An 18345-nucleotide genomic window follows, 5' to 3' on the forward strand; every position below is an offset into this window, starting at 1 on the left:
TAATAAAACTATTATAGAGAAATATATTATAAAGTATACTATTAGATAGATTTTTATAGTAAATACTAAGAAGTTTAGTATCTTATACTAGTTATCTACTAGTAAAATAGACTAGGCTAAGAAGTAGGTTAAGAAAGCGTTAGGTAAGGTTATAGTACTACTTAATTTAATAAAAGTTAATAAAGTTTATAATAAGTACTTTCTAGCTCTATTATATAGTAGCTAAGTACTAGTTTTTAATAAAGTTAGCTTCTACTTTAAGTAGTGTAGACTTATAAGAAAAAAGGCTATAGCTTACTATTTTATTTCTAGAATTCTCTATAAGCTACTTTTAGAGTATAGATAGTAGTTAGTCTAATATTAGTATAGAGGCTAATTAGTATAAAAGAGTAGACGCTTTAACCTCTATATTATAAACTATATTACTAAAGAAATTAAGTATAGTGTAGAACTCTTTTAGTGTAACCTCTTTACTATTCTAACTAATAAAGGTATCTAAGTTATTACTATAATAGAAGTTACTTAGAATACGCGTAGTGTAGATAAGCGCGTCTATTAGAGTATTAAACTCTATTATAAAGTAATTCTATATCTACTACTAGAATAATATAACTAAGGTATAATTTATTTCTTTTATATTAGTATAATATACTTTAGAAGAGGTAGACTTATTAATAAACTTAAGCGCCTTTTTCTTTATTATAGCGTTATTAAGTAAGGCCTATATTATATTTAAAGTAGGCTAAGTAAAATATTTATAAAAATATTAAATACTTATAAGTTAGACTATCTTCTTAAGAGCTATAACGTCTATAGTAAAGTTATAGACCTTATATAAGATATACTTCTTTTTAGAGAGAATAAGAAAGCTAGTTATAATAATAAGAGAAGACTTAAATTTATTACTAATATATATCTACGTAATAAAAGATAGCTAGAAGTAATAATAGAGGTTCTCTATAGTATCTAGCGTAGTATACGTATAGTTTATATATACTATAGAGTAGATACTATAGTAGTTACGTAATATAGTAATAATACTATTCTAAGCCTTTTACTAATTAGAGCGTATAGTAAGTTATAAAGAATAAAGCTAGCTATTAATAAGAGTGTAGAAAAAGAATATAAAAATTTTTTATAGTAGTAATATATATAATATAGAAAGATTCTAGTAAACTTTAAGTAGGTAGAGTAGAATATAATAGATATCTTTCTATATTATCTAAATATACGTATACTATAAGACGCGTAGAGTAGTATTCTACTACGTATATACTATACTCTTAGTATAATTATAGAGAAAAAAGAGTATAAGCTTATTTTTTTTAGTAGAGATAGTAATAGTAGTAAGTTCTTTATTCTAGCTTATAGAAAGTATATTAAGAAACTTAGTACTACTAAGCTAGAGGCTAGTCTTAATAGTAAATCTATAGAGTATAGTACTTAGCTAGTTCTTTTACTACTATTCTATAAATATATTAGTAGATATAAACTACGTAGTAAGATAATAAGTAGCGTTATTTCTATCTAGTAAGAGTTTAATATAGACTAAGATAGTAGGCGTAATAAGTAACCTAGAGTTAGAGGTACTACTAGATTAACGCGTATTATTCTTACGTAATAAGAAAAAGAAGAGAACCTTAAAGTAGCGTAATAGATTTAGACTATTAACTTTACTTAGAATACTCTAGAAGTAACGCTAAGTATAAGTATCTTAAATAACTATTTAGAAGTTAGACACTATAGTAGAGTTAACACTAAAGCTTATCTAGTGTTAAGAGTATAGATAATTTTTTATATTATAGTCTCTACTTTTCTTAGAGTAGATATAAGTAGAATTAGAATAGATAGTATATACTAGTGCTAGATATATAGAGAAATACTAAATAGAGTTAAGAGAAGAGCTATCTAGCTTTATAAAAAAGAAATCTATATAGTCTTTCTTAAAGCTAGATATATAGATAAGATCTAGTGTTTTCTACTATATAATAGCGTAATTCTTAGATTAGATATTCTTAGAATAATACCTCTAGAAGTACTTTTTAATAGCTTTAGAGAGTATAACACACTAGTGTATTAGGTAAATAATAAGCCTATTAGTTATATTAATTTAGAAGGTATAGTTAAGAAAAGATATACTAATAGATAGATATAGGTAAGAATATAGTAGTAGATTAAGATAAAATAGAATAGAGAAAGAAGAAAAGTCTAAAAAGAGTTTTTATTTTTATATATTTCTAAACCTATAGACTAAATAGATACACAAAAGTAGTATTTAAACTAAAGAGACCTACTACTATATTATACTAAATAAAAATAGTCTATATCTCTATCTTTATCTAAAGCTTCTAGAGTTTAAGATAAGAATAGCAAAAACTACGTAATAGTAACTAAAGAACTAGAAATTATACCTAACGCGCTCTAGAAGAATAAAGATATAAGTAAAGTAGTATAAAAGATCTACTAATATATAGAACTAGATAATATAGTCTATTATATTCTTCTAGATATAGTAGAGAGTATATAGTTATTTATTACGCGTACGCTAGAGAATACTATATAGTAGCTCTATTAGCGCGTTATAAAAAAGCGCTTAGTATAGTTTATTAACTATACCTATAATAATCTATAGTTAAATAGAGACACTTTATCTAATAAAAAAGAGTTAGATTAGCTATTAAAGTAAATAAGAAAGAAAATAATAATAAAGTAAGTTAATTAATAATTAAAAGAATAGTTAGACTATACGCTAGTAGAAACTATTACTAGTATATAAGACTTAGTAGTAGTATAATAGAATAAGATTATATATTTAGACTATAAGATTAAGTACTATAACTTTATAAGATAGTTAGAGAAGATTAGTGTAAGTAAAGTAGCTAAAATAATAAACTACGTAAAGGTAGTTATAATAGTAGAAAGTTTAAGAAAATAGAAAGTAGTATTAGAAATATAGAGAGAGGTAGCTAGAAGTAGAAGATAACTATTTATAACTATAAATACTATAGTGCTAGCTTTAGTATATAGAGTAGAGCTATAAATAATATAGAGAATAGATATTATTTCTAATTTATAGGCTAGTAAGCTTATTCTTTTATAGTAAGAGAGTAGGCGTTCTAAGAAAGCGCTATCTACTAGTAAGATATAGAGTTTTTATACGCTACTAGTAACTATACGTTATAGTAAAACTATAGAAATTATAGGTAATATATAGTATTAATAGATAATATCTACTCTTTACTTAGAATATAAATAGCTAGAAAATATTCTAAGAAGATAAAAAAAGCTTATAAGTATAAGAGAGTAAGGCGTAGTAATAGTTACTAGAGAACAACTCTTCTATAAGATTAGTAGTAATATAAAAAAAAAGTTAATATAAGTTAAGTATATAGCTAAGTATTATAACTAGAACTAGTACTTAGAATATAGAAAGCGTTAGTAGATACTAAAGTAAAAGTTTAGTCTTAGTATCTTTACACTACTACTAAAAGTATCTATTCTAAATTTATTTATAGAGTAAAAGCTAATTCTAAAACTAGAAAACTAGATAGAGATAGTTATCTAATATAATAATAATATTAGTAGTCTTTATAAAGTAGTAGAACTATTACTTATAAGCTATATATAGAAGAAACTCTCTTCTAAGTAGCTATTTCTTAAGGTAATTTATAAAAGCAACCTAGAAAACTATCTAGTAGAGTTACTAATAGAGCTAGTAGAGAATAGGTTATAGTCTTTTTAAATAGTAGAAGTGCGTAATTTAGATAATTATAAAAGCGTAGATAATATAGACATAGCTAGTAATAGTAATAAAGGTAAGAAGTAAAGTATAGATAGAGACTAAAGAAGATAACTACGTAATAAAAAGTGCCTTATAATATAATGTTACACGTAATATATACTATATAGAGTAGACTTAAAAACGTAATATATATAGAAGATAAGAAGTAATAGGCTATAATATAAGTACTATTATTAGAACTAGTATAGCGTAGTTAATAGAGCGCTATATAAGCTAGCGCTATAGAATAGACTATAGAAGTTATAAGCTAAAGAATATAGATAGATAACGCTAATAAGACTAGTATTACTAGTAATAATATATTATAGTATATAAGACTATAGAAGTAGAATAGATCTAACTTAGACTCTAAGCTTTTATTTAAGTAGATAAGTTAGGCTATCTAAGTCTAAAGTTATCTAAGATAAAAGATAATAGATATAAGATAGCTACCTTATATATCTCTAGAATAGAATAGACTATACGTAACGTTATACACTTAGCTTTTTAGATAGAAAAGAGATTTACTATATTATATAGAAGAAAACCTATACGTAATAAGTCTTTTACTAGTGCTTTTTTAAGTAAACTATTAGATTATTAGTTACTATTACGTTCTTTACTACGCAGCGCAGCTATACCTTAGACACCTTTTACTTAGATATAGTAGTTTTCTAATATAGTCTTTTAATATAGCCTTTTAGTATAGCCTTTTAGTATATTCTATCTATCTTTTACTAGAACGTAGAAGCTTTTTACTAGAGTCTTACGCTATATAGTGTTATTTAGAGCTTTTTTATAGCTTATTATAATATTATTATATAGTCTAATACTATAATTTAGAAGCCTTTTACTAGTAGAGTAGAGCCTTTTACTATACGCTATACTATTTTAGATCTAGTGTAGAATAAACACTTTAACTAGTTTTTATAGCCTTTAGGTATAGAAGTTAGAATTCTAATATAGTTAGACTCTTACTCTATTTATCTTATAAGCGTAGTAGTGTTAAGTATAACTTAAGAAGTAATAGTAACTTTAGATATTAGGTTAAATATAAAAGTATAATACTAGTAAGTTAAAGTATTAAAGTAACTACTAGGCTAGTTAAATTAGTAACTAAATACTTTACTAACTTTAATAGTATATACTATACTAGCTATCTTAATAGAGTAGCTAGCTTATATTTTTTATAATTCTATTTCTACTTTATTATAAATATCTTCTATATTTTCTCTAGTAAGCTTTCTAGGTATACTATTACTACTATTAAGCTTATAACTAAATATAATAATAAGATACTATATAGTACTAATATTAATCTCTTTACTAATCTAGTAACTTATAGCCTAATATATTACTTTACTAAGAAGTTAGAATAAAGCGTATTATTTCTTAACTTTATTTAGCTATAGTAGTAAGCTTTTTACTTAATAGAAGTAGTAGTTATATAAGTTTAGTTAACGCTAGAACTAAATAGTAAGATAAAAAAGCTATACTAGCTAGCTATACTATATAAGAAAACTACTAATTTCTTTAGAAAGAAATTAGTATATTATCTTTATAAACTTATTTATAGTATAGCTTTTATAATACTAAGATATAATTATAATAAGTTTATTATATAGAAAAATATTTCTTATATCTATAACTAGACTATTTTTAAGCTATACACTAAGTAGCTCTATACTATAAGTAGGTTATCTACTTATAAAGTAGATAAAGTAAAGAAGATATTAGAAAAACTTTTATACTAAGTTATAGTAATACTCTACTTCTATATAGCTATCTAAGTTTATAATCTAAAATATTTTAAACTAGTTTTTACTAATACTATTTAAAAGCTATTAGATAATAAAGTTTTTTCTAGATTAAAGCTTTACGTTACTAGAGCTAAATATACTATACTTTAGTAAGATATTCTTACTATTATTTATAAGCTTATTCTAAGAAATAAAAAGAAGGCTAGTATAGTTAGTAATATAGATAAGCTTATAGAGAATATAAAATACTTTATTATACTTTTTATATATAGAATATATAAATTTAGTAAAATTTATATATAATTTATAAATAGTAATATTATTTCTATTCTAATAAATAAAAGTATTTAAGTTCTTACTATAGTAGAAGTAGCTTAATATATACGTAGTGTTAATAAGCTAAGCTATTATAGTAGAATACTCTATTATTATATAGTTATAGACCTACATATAAAACTAATTAGTAGAAGTATAATTCTTTTCTTTAGTTATATAAGAGTTTTCTAGAGAGATATCTAAGTTCTTTATAAGAATATCTACCTCTTTAGCTATAGTAGTAGTACTAGTAGTAAATAATATATAAAATAGAATTAGTAAAGAAGTTTTCTTAGATATAGAGATTAGTAGTAAAAACTTATTTTAAAGTTTCTATAGAGCTATAAACTAGTATATCTTCTTAATACTAGATATATAGATAGTAAAGTTATATACTTTAAAAAATCTATTCTTTAATAGTAATAATATAAAAAAGATAACTAAGTAAGTTAAAGTAAGTTTACTATCTTTACACTAGTTAGTTTACTTAATAAAACTAATCTAGAAAGTATAGTAGAGAAACTTAAGTAGAGATAAAGTAGTATATTTATATTATTATTTAGTATCTAGAGTACTTAGTTTAATTATATTTAGAAAATATAAAATTACTTTTTAGATACGCTCTTAGTATAGTTAAAAAGCTAGAGTTAATAGTTATTTCTAATTTAGTTTAAAAATATAGTAGAAAAATAAAAATATCTTTTATAATAAAAGTATATAGTAGAAATTATTTACTTAGTAAAGCTTAAATAGAAATAATAGAATATTAGTATAAGACTTTTATATAATATAAATATAGATAAAGTATAATAACTCTACTATAATATTCTACTAGATACTAACTATACCTTTTACTATATTATATAAGTAGACTAAATAAAGTTTTATATAACTTAAAGATACTATAATATAGACTATAGCTTTAGCCTAAGTATTAAAATTCTTAAATATATATATAAAGCTAATACTAGTAATCTAAAGATTAGTTTATATAAAGAGTATATTTAGTAGAGATATAAGCTATTACTTTTAAGTCTTCTCTACCTACTTTAAAGTATTTCTAAGCTAGTCTTATAAGTATTATATAACTTTATTATTTATTATTAGTATTATAGTAAAGCTATTAGTAGTAGTAGTAGAAGAGTATAGTTTAAGTAAGATAGTAGATAGTGTAGAGAATAGAAATTCTATAGTAAATAGTTTAATATAGCTTAATATAGCGTTTATATACTTATAAAGAATAGAGACTAAAAACTTTTATATAAGTCTAAGATAGTAGTATTAGAAAGAGATAGATTTAAAAAACTACTATAATACTAGAATATTAACTTAGATATTATACTAGAGCTTTCTACTAGATTAGCTTAGATTTAAGAGAGTATTAAGGTAGTATAATATTTAGAAGTATTAGTGTATATTATAGTATATATTATTACTAGTAATAATTATTAGATAGTGCTTATATTAGTAAGAACTCTTATATAGCTTAAGCTTAGTAATATACTTAATTAGTATTAAAGAAATAATAAAGTTTTTATACTTTATATAGAAAAAGTACTAGTTAAGTAGATTATTAATAAAGGCTTAGATATTATAATACTTTTAAGAGTTTATCTTTCTATAATACTTTTTATTAAAATATAATAAAATCTTACTAGATAAAAAAGTATAGAAGTAAAGTATATAAATAAAGATATAGTTTTTATAGTTAGTAATAATATATTTAGATTACTTTATAATAGAAGCTAATAGTAGAGATAGATATTTTTAGTTAAGTATTAATATAAAGATTTTAGCCTATAGCTAATACTAAAATAGAAAAGCGCTAAGATACGCGTATAGTTAGCTAATACGTAATATAAAGTACTATAATATACTATTATCTTTAATATAATATAAAAGACTCTATACTTAATATCTAGTATAGTTAAAAATAATAAGAATATAAAAGTATTATTAGATAGTATATACTAAATAAGATTATAGATAGATATATTATATACGTTACTAGATATATATTTCTAGAACTATAAAGTATTTATTACTACTTTACTAGATATAGTATTATAGTAGATCTATTATAAAGTTAATAAAAAAAAAGTACTATAGTTTATAAGCTAAGTGTATAATATACTAGTAGATAAAATATCTAATATAAATAAAAATAAGAATAACGTAGATAAAATATATAATAGTAATATAAGTAGTAAGAGAAAGTATAGAGAAAAGAAAATAACTACTAGAAAAGTTAATAGAAGAATAAAAAAGTAACTAAAGAAAGTAATAGTATATACTATAGTAAGTATGTAAAAGCTTTTAATAGCGTAAGATAATAATATTATAGTTAATTCTAATAAGTAGTAATATTAGTTATTTATATAATATTTACCTAGCGCTAGTATTAAAGTTATAGATAATATAATTATAAAGATAGTAGTAGTTATAATAGCTAAGTATATATAAGAATAGAAAACGCTATTAAAGTACTAGCGCACCTAATATAGCTAAAGAAAATATTTATTTACTAATAAAATTAACTAACTTCTAGAGTTAGATAATATAGCTAGTTTATAGTTATATTTAAGTATAGATATACTAGATATCTAGCTAGAGAACTACTTAGTTTTATTATAAAGAATATCTATTCTTTATACTAAGTCTAGCTTTATAGATAAAAATACTACTTAATTTAATTATCTAATAGTTTCTACTAGATATAGTTACGCTATTAGAATTACTAGTAAAATATAATATTAATAGATAATAGTAGTATTAACTATAGAGTATAAGTATCTCTAAGCTCTAGTATAAAGTAGAGTAATATTTATAGATAGAAGAGATTATAGATATACTATAGTTATAAAGAAATCTCTATTTACCTAATTATATAAGTTTATAAATAGATATCTAGTAATAAAGAAAACTAATAAAGAAAATTAGTAAGAGTTTAGAAAGAAGTTAAATATAAAGAAATAGTAGTATCTACTTAAGATAAGATTTAGAATAGATATATTTATATTATTTCTATAATAACTAGTTAATAACACGTATATTAAGACTAGCCTAACTATTACTTAATTTAATTAGTAGGTTAAAATACTAGTAGTATATAATTTAACTATATAAAATACTATATTAGTAGTTAAGCCTCTATATATAGCGTATATATTAGAAGATCTACTACTAGACTAGTTAGTATTAGAGATATTAATAGATAATAAAGTAGATAGCTATAATCTACTTTTTATACTATTATATATTAGAAGTATATAGAAGCTAGTAAATAGAATTATTAAAAGTAGAGATAAATTAGATAATAATATTAGAGTTCTAAGTTTATAAATTAACTAACTTAGAGGTATATAGAAAGCTTTATTATATACTATTTATAGATAATTTTATATTATAATATCTAGATAATATTATATATCTATTATATAAGAGAATATAGAGAACTTTTCTAAGTTCTTCTAAAATCTTCTATTTTATTACCTTATATATATATAATAAAGTAATATTAAGTAAACTATACTTTGTTATAGAAATTAATTAGAGATATTTTAACCTAATTATATACTAAAATTAAAATCTAGTATATAGTTTATATATTATAAAAACTCTATATTTTTATAAGAACTTTATATCTTTATAAACTTTATATTCTTCTAAGTAGTATATTCTTTTAAACTTTATATTCTTAGATACTTATTCTTCTAGTCTAAGTATAAAAGAATATTAAGTCTAGTATTAAAGTGTACGTACTATATTTCTTAGAATTTAGAGTTTATATTCTAAAACTTAATATTATTAGTAAGCTAATATACTAAAATACTAATATACTATAATTATAGTAATACTTACTATAATTATATTTTATAGCTAATTAGATAATTACTTCTAATTTACTAATTAGTAGCTATACTTTTATTTAGTATAAGTTAAGTATATATTACTCTATAAGTAGAGTAATAATACTAGTCTTCTTCTTTACTATTATATAGATAAAACTTATATTTATTTAGTATAGTACGCTCTAGTTATATAGTTTACTTACGTATAGTATCTATAAGTCTTACTATTATTTAAGGCGTTTATTAAGAACCTATATATCTTAGATATTACTTTATTAACAGTACCTTTTAGCTTCGCTAAGTCGAACTGCGTCTTTACCTTATTATGCTAACTAGAAGAAAGCTAGCAAGGCCTATTCTCGAACATAGCCTCTACTAGATTGCTGTACAATGCGATGCATTCGTCTACGGTCTGTCTCTAGCCGACCGAGCATAATAGCTCTTAGCCTGGTCTAGCAATAGAGTCTCGCAGCTTTGCACTTCTCCACCTAGCCGCCTGTACTAGTGTCGCTAACAGGAGTGAATATCTCGAACGACTTTACGTTGTGAAGACCAGCAGCATGGCGGCGTTGGTTGTTTAGTTGGGTTGTGAGGTCTTTTAACATGTACAGCGTTGACAGGCCGCGCACACCGCCGCCGTTGCGCGACAGTGGGCAGAGGCTGGTGTTGTCGAGCGAGTTGGGCTCGCTGCTGTGCTGCGTCGCGGGGGTCTACGCGATTATGGTGTTTTGCAGTGGGGCGGGAAGTCGGGTTGGAAAGTGTCCGGGGACTAGTCACCGTTGAAGTGGTGTACAGTCGGTGTCCATTGTGGGCGACGGTCGTATCTCTAGGTTGGCGGAACGGCTGAAAGCTGAGCTGCGGGCTGAGAGCCGAAGGACTGAAGGAGGTGCGTCGTTCAGGACGCTGCAGTACGCGCCGCAGATCGTGCCCCGCCAGCGGTGCAGCGAGGCGCCGCCAGGGTCCAGCACCAGTCCCTCCGAACCATCACGCACTCGGACGCCTCCACCTGCACCGGCATCCGCAGCGAACCACGCGTTTCACACATCCTACTGCCCGTCGTCTTCGCGCTTCCTCGCGCTCATAATCGCTGTCCGCTTCCACGCCACTTCCTCGTTCCTCCACGCATTCCGCCATCTCCACACCCCACACCACATCGCGCAGACACATGAGAGGGCGCTGTGAGGCGAGGTCGCGCTATCGCAGCGCTTCGATGATAAGATTGTGTCCCACTGGCGTTGATGCGATAGCGAGCCCTGGAGGGCGATAGCGAGGCCGAAGCATGCTAGTCGCGCGTCCTACGAGCCTTGCCGGCTCACAATCGAGGGCGAGGCCACCTCGTTACCGCAGCTCATCCCGGCTATCATACAAACAAATGTAACTCTGGCTCACGTCCAAACCGCAAAGAGAATGGACAGCGTCGTATCTCAGCCAGAAGCGGACCGATTCCCGTTCACAACCCCGCATCGGCAGCAGAACCCCGGGTCACTGATAAGCGCGTATCAGTGCCACCGGTAGAGATGTCGATATAAGCTCAGTAAGGCGCTTGGCTCCACAAGCTTCTGCATCTTGTGCATTCACGTTGTTGGTTGAACCCGGTGCAAACACCTTAACGCCAAACATGGCCACCGCGACGAAAACCCTAGACGAACCGAGCGCGACTATGGCACCGAAGCTTTCGATCGCCGCAGAAGAAGTCCGCGAAGTGGTCGAACAGGAGCATGCGCTCACCTTTCGGGAGGCCCTGTCACTCTATCCCAAGGCAATAGGATGGTCGTTCTACTTCAGCCTGGGTGTAATTATGCTATGTACGAGGACGTCCGCCAACGTTTGAACTGTGACTTACAAGCGAGCAGCATTCGATCCCCAGCTTCTCGGCAACTTGTACGCAGTACCTGCTTTCCAGAAAGACTTCGGCTATGCTTTCGGGGACGGGTACATCATCTCCGCTGCATGGCAGACGGGACTCGGGATGGGCAACCCGATCGGCCAGGTCGTCGGCGCGTTGGCCGCGGGTTATCCGTTGGAATGGTACGGGCGCAAGAGGACGTTCAATGCATGCGTCATCGCTGTCGCGGGCCTGGTGTTTATCCAATTCTTCGCTCGCTCGCTTCAAGTTCTTCTTGCTGGAGAGCTTCTTGCTGGGCTGGTGCTGGGCACTTTTGTTGTGATCGCACCTGTCTACGCATCGGAAGTATCACCCTTGGCCATGCGCAGTGTCTCGACCTCTTACGTCAACCTTTGTTTCGTCACCGGCCAGCTGCTTGGAAACGGAGTTGCGGCTGCGACTCAGCATCTTCAGTCCCACTGGGCGTATTCGATTCCGTTCGCAACGCAATGGTTCTGGGTCTTGGTGATCCTCCCAGGAATGTTCTTTGCTCCGGAAAGTCCATGGTGGCTGGTGCGTCAAAATCGGCTCGAAGACGCCGAGAAGTCTCTTCGCCGGCTCACGAGCGCCAAGGTCAACGTCAAGGCTGTGCTCGCACAGATCGTGGAAACGGATAGACTGGAGAACGACATGGAAGCGGGTAGTAGCTATGCCGACGTCTTCAAGAAGGTCAATTGGCGCCGAACGGAGATTGCGATTGGGGTGTATTCTACCCAGGTTCTATGTGGTGTGTATCTCATCAACTACGGAACGTACTTCTTCACTCTCGCTGGTCTCGAGACCGCGCAAGCGTTCAACATGGGCATTGGGTTCATGGCTATCGGTTGGGTCAGTGTGCTGTTGTCATGGTACTTGATGCAAAAGTTCGGGAGAAGAACGCTGTTCGGTGTTGGGCTCACAATCCTCACGGTCCTCATGTTTCTTGTGGGTATACTTGACCTCGTACCTACGACAGGAGCGACGTGGGCGAAGTCTTCATTGTGAGTGCGCATCATGCTGACATTGAATCTTGCGCTAACTTTCCAGGCTCTTGGTGTGGAACTCTGTCTACAACTGGAGCGTCGGACCCGTGGCTTTTGCCATCTTCTGCGAAGTCAGCGCGACGAGGGTGCGCTCGAAGACTGTCGCCGTCGCCACCGCTGCTCAGGCTCTTGTCGGCATCATCATGACCGTCGCAATTCCGTACTTGATCAACCCAGACGCAGCCGATTTGGGTGGCAAGCTTGGGTTCTTCTTCGGTGGGCTCAGCATCCCATGTCTGATTTGGTGTTATTTCCGTGTTCCTGAAATGAAAGGCAGAACTTACGAAGAGTTGGATCTCATGTTTGAACGAAAGGTGCCCACGAAAGCATTCGGAAAGTATGTCGTAGACTAGGGATTCCTTACAAGAGATGTGGAGTGTCTTAATGACTGCTTCTTTGACCAGGAGTACGCTCATCAATGAGTACGTGCATGAACAAGAGAGTGTGGGAGCACAAAGATCTAATTTACTATTAGACAAAGAAGAGAACGTTGCTTTGTATACGTCGATCAACGGCCATGTTCATGCTCCACATTCAACCTTTTCAAGAATTCGCCCCCCAATTCTTCCCCTTCAACTTCGCCAACCAACATCCTCCTCTAGAAACACTGTCGCTTAGACGCAGGTAAGATCGGCGGTAGCCTCGTCAAAAGTGCAGCGGTCGGTGTGCTCGAATGCAAGCTTTAGTTATGTTGTTAGTCGAAGTTGTCATGAGCTTCCAGGTGTAATCAGAACTTACGTTAATGAATCCACCGTCGCCCTCAGTGAAGAACTGGTTGGGAGCGGCAATGTACATGCACTCGTAGTCGGTGTTGAGAAGGCCAAGCTCGAACTTGACAGAGTTCTGGCCGTCGATGTTGGCGGGGTCAGCGACCGAGAAGCCCTGGTTGTAGCAGGCGGCGGCTTGGAAGCGGGCAGGGTCGGGGTTGTTGGCCATCATCTCCTTGGTGGTTTGCTGCGTGAAGGCCTCGCGAGCTTCATCGAAGTTCTGGACGTCGCCAATGAACTTGGCAGTCGCGTCGACGGCCTTGGTGACGACAGCGCTGACAGCTGCGGTACCAGCCGCGACGAGAATGGTTGCGAGGACTGGCTCGCGCTTGCTGAGGCTGTTCTCACGGGCCTCAGGAGTAGGGACGGCGGCGCCGTTGACGATAGCAGAGCAGCCGGCAAGAGCGGCGACGATGGTGGTGAAAGAAGGCATGTTGAGTGTTGGAAAGTCACGGACTTGAAGTGAATGAAGTGAAGTGGAGTGTTGAGAAGAAGAAGTAAAGAAGTGAAGGCGATGTGAGTTGAGTAGATGATGGATATGTGAACGACTGGACCTCGCCTTATGTACCTCTCGAATCCTTCACCCTGATCTGAGTGCTGTCACCGTTTTCTCGCACTATATCGCGAAGTCGAGCTTTCAGTCGGTCCGAGGACGTAGTGGCCCCTGGTGTACCCTGCACGTCACATCTTCAAAACCTCTCCCCAGGTGCATTCTCTTGGCAGAGTAGACATCTCGAGGTATTCGGGGTTATGCAAGCGGAGGCAACGAGATGAAGGGATGAGTCGCGAGGAACAATCTCGTGACTTGCTAGTGCCCGTTTCATGCCCATGAAACGGGTACTGCCGATGTCACCATGTCGTTCAGCCTCAGTCTAAGCCACAGAGGGTCACGACCACGCCCGTAACGGGGTAAAAGTGCCCGCGGCTGTCATGCTACCCGTAGTGGCGTCTGTCAAAGGTACCAATCATGAATCGAAGCTTCGGTGTGCGTGCGCCTCTTTCTGGACTTCTTGGCATGGTCCATCTGTAGGGCCGACTCGATTTTGTAACATACGTAGGGCCGACTTCCCTGTTACACATGGTTTCAGCAAGGCAGCAGTCAGGCTCAGCACAGCCTTTTGGCCAATGACGACCGCGAACACGGACAGAACGCTGTGAGATGCATCACTGCGAGAACGTCGCAGTCGTCTTGGCATTCCTTCCCATCGTTGCGACTCAGCTTAGAGCCAGGATTATCGGTAGGGGAACCCGAGAACACCTGATTATTCCACCTTTTAAGAACAAGCCGTTTCTCAAGTTCGGATGTCGGCAAGATGCCGAGCCTTTGTGCAATACACCGAGTTCTGCCAGCTGCGGACTTGGCTAATGCTATCCAGCTGCATTGAACACCGTCGGAACACTATCATCACGGCGCAGCCAGTGCAGCGCCGCCCCGGCGAAATGCACCTCTTGGAAGGATTTCGCTGCGTTCATGCAAGCGCTTTTTGACCATCTTCTTTGAATTCTGGGCAACTTGGTAGTCGCCCCAGGTTTGTCATAATGTCATGCTGTACAGTCGTTCTGTTTTGCACAGCGCTGGTCCCACTTACTTAGGTAGTAGCGATCCTGTGACGAGCGTGTCTTGGGCGTTTTGAGAAACACATGCTGCACCTTACCTGGAAGTCAGCGACATACTCTCGTGTAAAGCTTCCACATGGACCTCAAACTGTCCGATACAGCGCGACGAAATTAAGCTAAGAAGGGTGACTGTCTTCGTTGTCTTAGGGATGTGGTCTGAGGACTGCGAGCGCGCGTGCGACTAGGGGAGTCTCGAATGGGGAGATGAAGTTGTTATGTCAGCAGCACCTGCGCTGGGCGAGGGATAGACGATATCTTGGGTGCGATCAGGACATTGGACTTGGCCTGGCGGGCTGTCGTCGAGCGTGCGCTCCAGCACCCAGGTCTTCAGCGAGTGTCGGGGGGATGTGCTTCTCGTTTAGGGCATCCAAACACCTCTTGATGTGTAGATGCGTCCGCCGTTGCGCAACTGGCGCGATGCGCGGAACGATGCCCGTCGCCCAGACAAAGACGTTGACAGATGCTGAAGCAAGGTCGTGTCTGGTAGGGAAGGCGGTAGTGAGGCCAGTCGCGACGACCTTGGGAGGCTCCGGTCCCGCAACTCAACGCGCTACCACGTGGACACGTGTGCTAGCAGCGAGATAACCAGCTGCAGCCGGATCGTGGCCTGGAACGATAATCTTGCTGCTGCCGCATCCTCTGGTATCGCTGCTCCCCGGGTCGCACGCACGCTGTGAAGCAGCCCGCAGCGTGAACAAACCCCCATCGCATAGTCACCACGTGCCTCACCCATCCATGGATATCTCGGCAATCCAAGGAAAGTCACGACGAACAATAATGTGCCTTCAGATAAGGGCCATGGAAAGCGCGACCGAAACGGGAAGGTCTCTCCAGACATGGTGAACGAAAGGGAAGGTGCCGTGGTGCGAAGTCGGTGTGTGGGACCCACTTTTCCGCGGGGATCTCCTGCGGGAAAGGCGTGGGACGCGGAGTACATGTAGGGCGTGTGAGGGCGTAGGGCGCAAAAGCGCGCGTAGATAAGAAGCCCGTTGCCGTTGCACCCGGAGAAGGAGGATAAGTATCTGGCTTCAAGGCATTTAGTAGGATCAGGTAGGTTGTTGTGCTGTCGCCATGTGGTTTGCGCACACCGCGATCTAGTCTTCTATGTAATTGCGCACGTTATCAAGCTCCGCGTCTCTCCTTCCAGCTTCTCCATGCATTGTTTCGCTCTCAGTCTCAAGCCTTTACATCTACCTTCCTACATCCAGTCTGCTGAAGCCAGTCGTCAACTCTGCGCCCCGTTCCTTCTACGATCGACCCCGTTACCAAGGACAACATCAACAACTTTTTTTTCGACGCCCAAGACACTGCAACCGCATCGACGCGAATGCCGCCCACGCCCCGAGACTAGATTCCACGCACATGAGAATTCCCCAGGTGGCGATGTGCTGTCAATCGAACGTTGCTTGGGCGACTACCGCGGCGCATGATGGCGGTGTCCCCCAGAAGCAGTCGCCGGTTTCGACTTTTACCTTTCGTTCGAAAGAGAAGGTATTAACAAACGACTCAAGGCAACAGTTTTGCAAAGTCAATGAACTCAAATCTTCAGATACGGCTTATATTGAGCCAGGGTATGATATATACATTCGAATCGTGCATATGCAACGCTAAAGAACAAGACTGGAGCGACCATGCAATCATGACGCTCCTTCCAACAAACAGCCACGCTTAGTGACCACCGCTGGAGTTGGAGTTATCCGCGCAAGTCCAAGCCTTGGTTCCGCCATCCTTGTTGTATGAGTCGATAATGCCGGCAATGGAACCATAAGTACCGCCAATGAGGAGGAATGTGCCAGACACAATGACGAAGACGGACCATGCGACCATACCCTTCCACCTCCAGTCGCGGTTGGACCGGTGCCAGTTGTCGTAGAGCCACATGCAGCCCATGGGCTGGAAGCTCATGAGCGTGCCGAAGAGTGCGCCGACAAGCGAGACGAGACCGCCGAAGACGGGGATTGCGGATGCGATGACGTAGGCGGTTAGGGAGACGGCGGCGGTGAAACCGAACCAGGTGATCCAGTGCTTGGTGGTGGGGTGGCTGAGATGCTTGGTTCCGCGAAGGGTGCGGATGAAGAAGTACTTGGCGACGAGCTGTTTGAGGTCAGCATACTGTCTGCAAGGAGTAAACGGAAGAGGAATGAGGAACTTACATGAGTGACCAGGACGACGGAGGCGAGCAGACCCGGAAGCGCAAGACCGTAGCACACCTTCTTCATCAAGACACCGGCGGATCCCAGCGCAGGCGAAGCGACGTACGATCCGCAGTAGTAGTAGACGACGATGCCGATGGCGACGTAAATCGAGGTCATGACAAACTGGCACAGCGACAGAGCCTTGAAGTAGTCCTTCTGGTCCTTCATCTCGGACACGACGTTGAAGTACGCAGGGATACCGCAGAACGCAAAGACAATGCTGGAAAGAGCAGCCGATGCCTCAGCAAAGGTAGGCGATTTGAAGAGCTCAAAGTCAGACTCCCAGGGGCCGAACTGAGGCGCCGCAGAGGGGCGATCCTGAAGACTGACTGAGACGGTGAGGGTGATGATAGCCGACATGATGCCAACAAGACCAACCCACGCAATCCAGGAGAGCTTGCCTAAGGTCTTGATCGAAGCAATAGCGAAGCCCACGAAGGCGGCCACCGCCACGAAGACAGCGGTACAGGTGCCGTGTTCAGACAACGAGTTCAAGCCGATGGAGATACCCAGCATACCGGAGCCAGCAACGCACGTCCACAGTAAAGCGAACGCAAGACCGAGCACCTCGCGGCCTGTGCGCCCAAAGAGCTTCTGTCCTACATCCTCGATACCGTACACCTCGGGGTGACGCATCTTGAATGTACCAACCATGTATCCAGACCACAGGGTGATCAATCCGATGGCGAGCAGCGAGATAATACCCGGAATGAGGCCCAGAGCATCGAATGCAGCGGGGATTGATAGGACACCGAGACCGATCTGAGTCTTCATCATGATGACGGAGGATCCCCACCAGCTGACCTGCAAGGTATCAGTATACGTTGGGTAAGAATCATGGTACGGAAACACACGCTGCGGTAGTTGGGTCCTCCCTCGACGATTTCGCCAAAGACGGCATCGGTCTGACCCGTTGGGTTGGTGTCCTCAGGCTTGAGCTGGGCGCCGTATTCGAGATCGTTGCCCATCTTGTCGTCGCTGATCTTGTCGTTGGAGAAGCCCATGTCGCCCTGATGAGTGTTCCTGGGTATCAAGAGGAGATGGCGCACGAGAATGAGACGTGCCTCCAAGGGCGACCGTCTGCCATTTACATATGCAAGAATCGTCGGCCCGACCGACATCGGCTGGCACAGACCCAGGAACGATGTGGAG

The 18345-nt window shown here is 36.8% G+C and overlaps 3 protein-coding genes across 3 annotated transcripts; 1 reads left to right on the plus strand and 2 right to left on the minus strand.

Annotated features, from left to right (window-relative positions):
- Nucleotides 1-11325: 11325 nt before the first annotated feature.
- J4E85_011697 (uncharacterized protein) lies at nucleotides 11326-12967 on the plus strand (the record flags this gene model as incomplete). The annotated part of the gene is made up of 3 exons (XM_051475898.1): nucleotides 11326-11512; nucleotides 11561-12572; nucleotides 12619-12967. The coding sequence occupies 3 exons, from the start codon at nucleotides 11326-11328 to the stop codon at nucleotides 12965-12967; spliced, it is 1548 nt and encodes a 515-aa protein (XP_051320279.1).
- Nucleotides 12968-13228: 261 nt separating this feature from the next.
- J4E85_011698 (uncharacterized protein) lies at nucleotides 13229-13814 on the minus strand (the record flags this gene model as incomplete). The annotated part of the gene is made up of 2 exons (XM_051475899.1): nucleotides 13229-13294; nucleotides 13353-13814. 2 exons carry the CDS (start codon nucleotides 13812-13814, stop codon nucleotides 13229-13231), a joined length of 528 nt encoding a protein of 175 aa, XP_051320280.1.
- Nucleotides 13815-16666: 2852 nt separating this feature from the next.
- On the minus strand, nucleotides 16667-18197 carry J4E85_011699 (uncharacterized protein; the record flags this gene model as incomplete). The annotated part of the gene is made up of 3 exons (XM_051475900.1): nucleotides 16667-17092; nucleotides 17152-17997; nucleotides 18048-18197. 3 exons carry the CDS (start codon nucleotides 18195-18197, stop codon nucleotides 16667-16669), a joined length of 1422 nt encoding a protein of 473 aa, XP_051320281.1.
- Nucleotides 18198-18345: the final 148 nt, after the last annotated feature.

The sequence above is a fragment of the Alternaria conjuncta genome, assembly GCF_024043145.1.
Source record: "Alternaria conjuncta strain BMP 0040 chromosome Unknown scaffold_42, whole genome shotgun sequence".
Lineage (NCBI taxonomy): Eukaryota > Fungi > Ascomycota > Dothideomycetes > Pleosporales > Pleosporaceae > Alternaria > Alternaria conjuncta.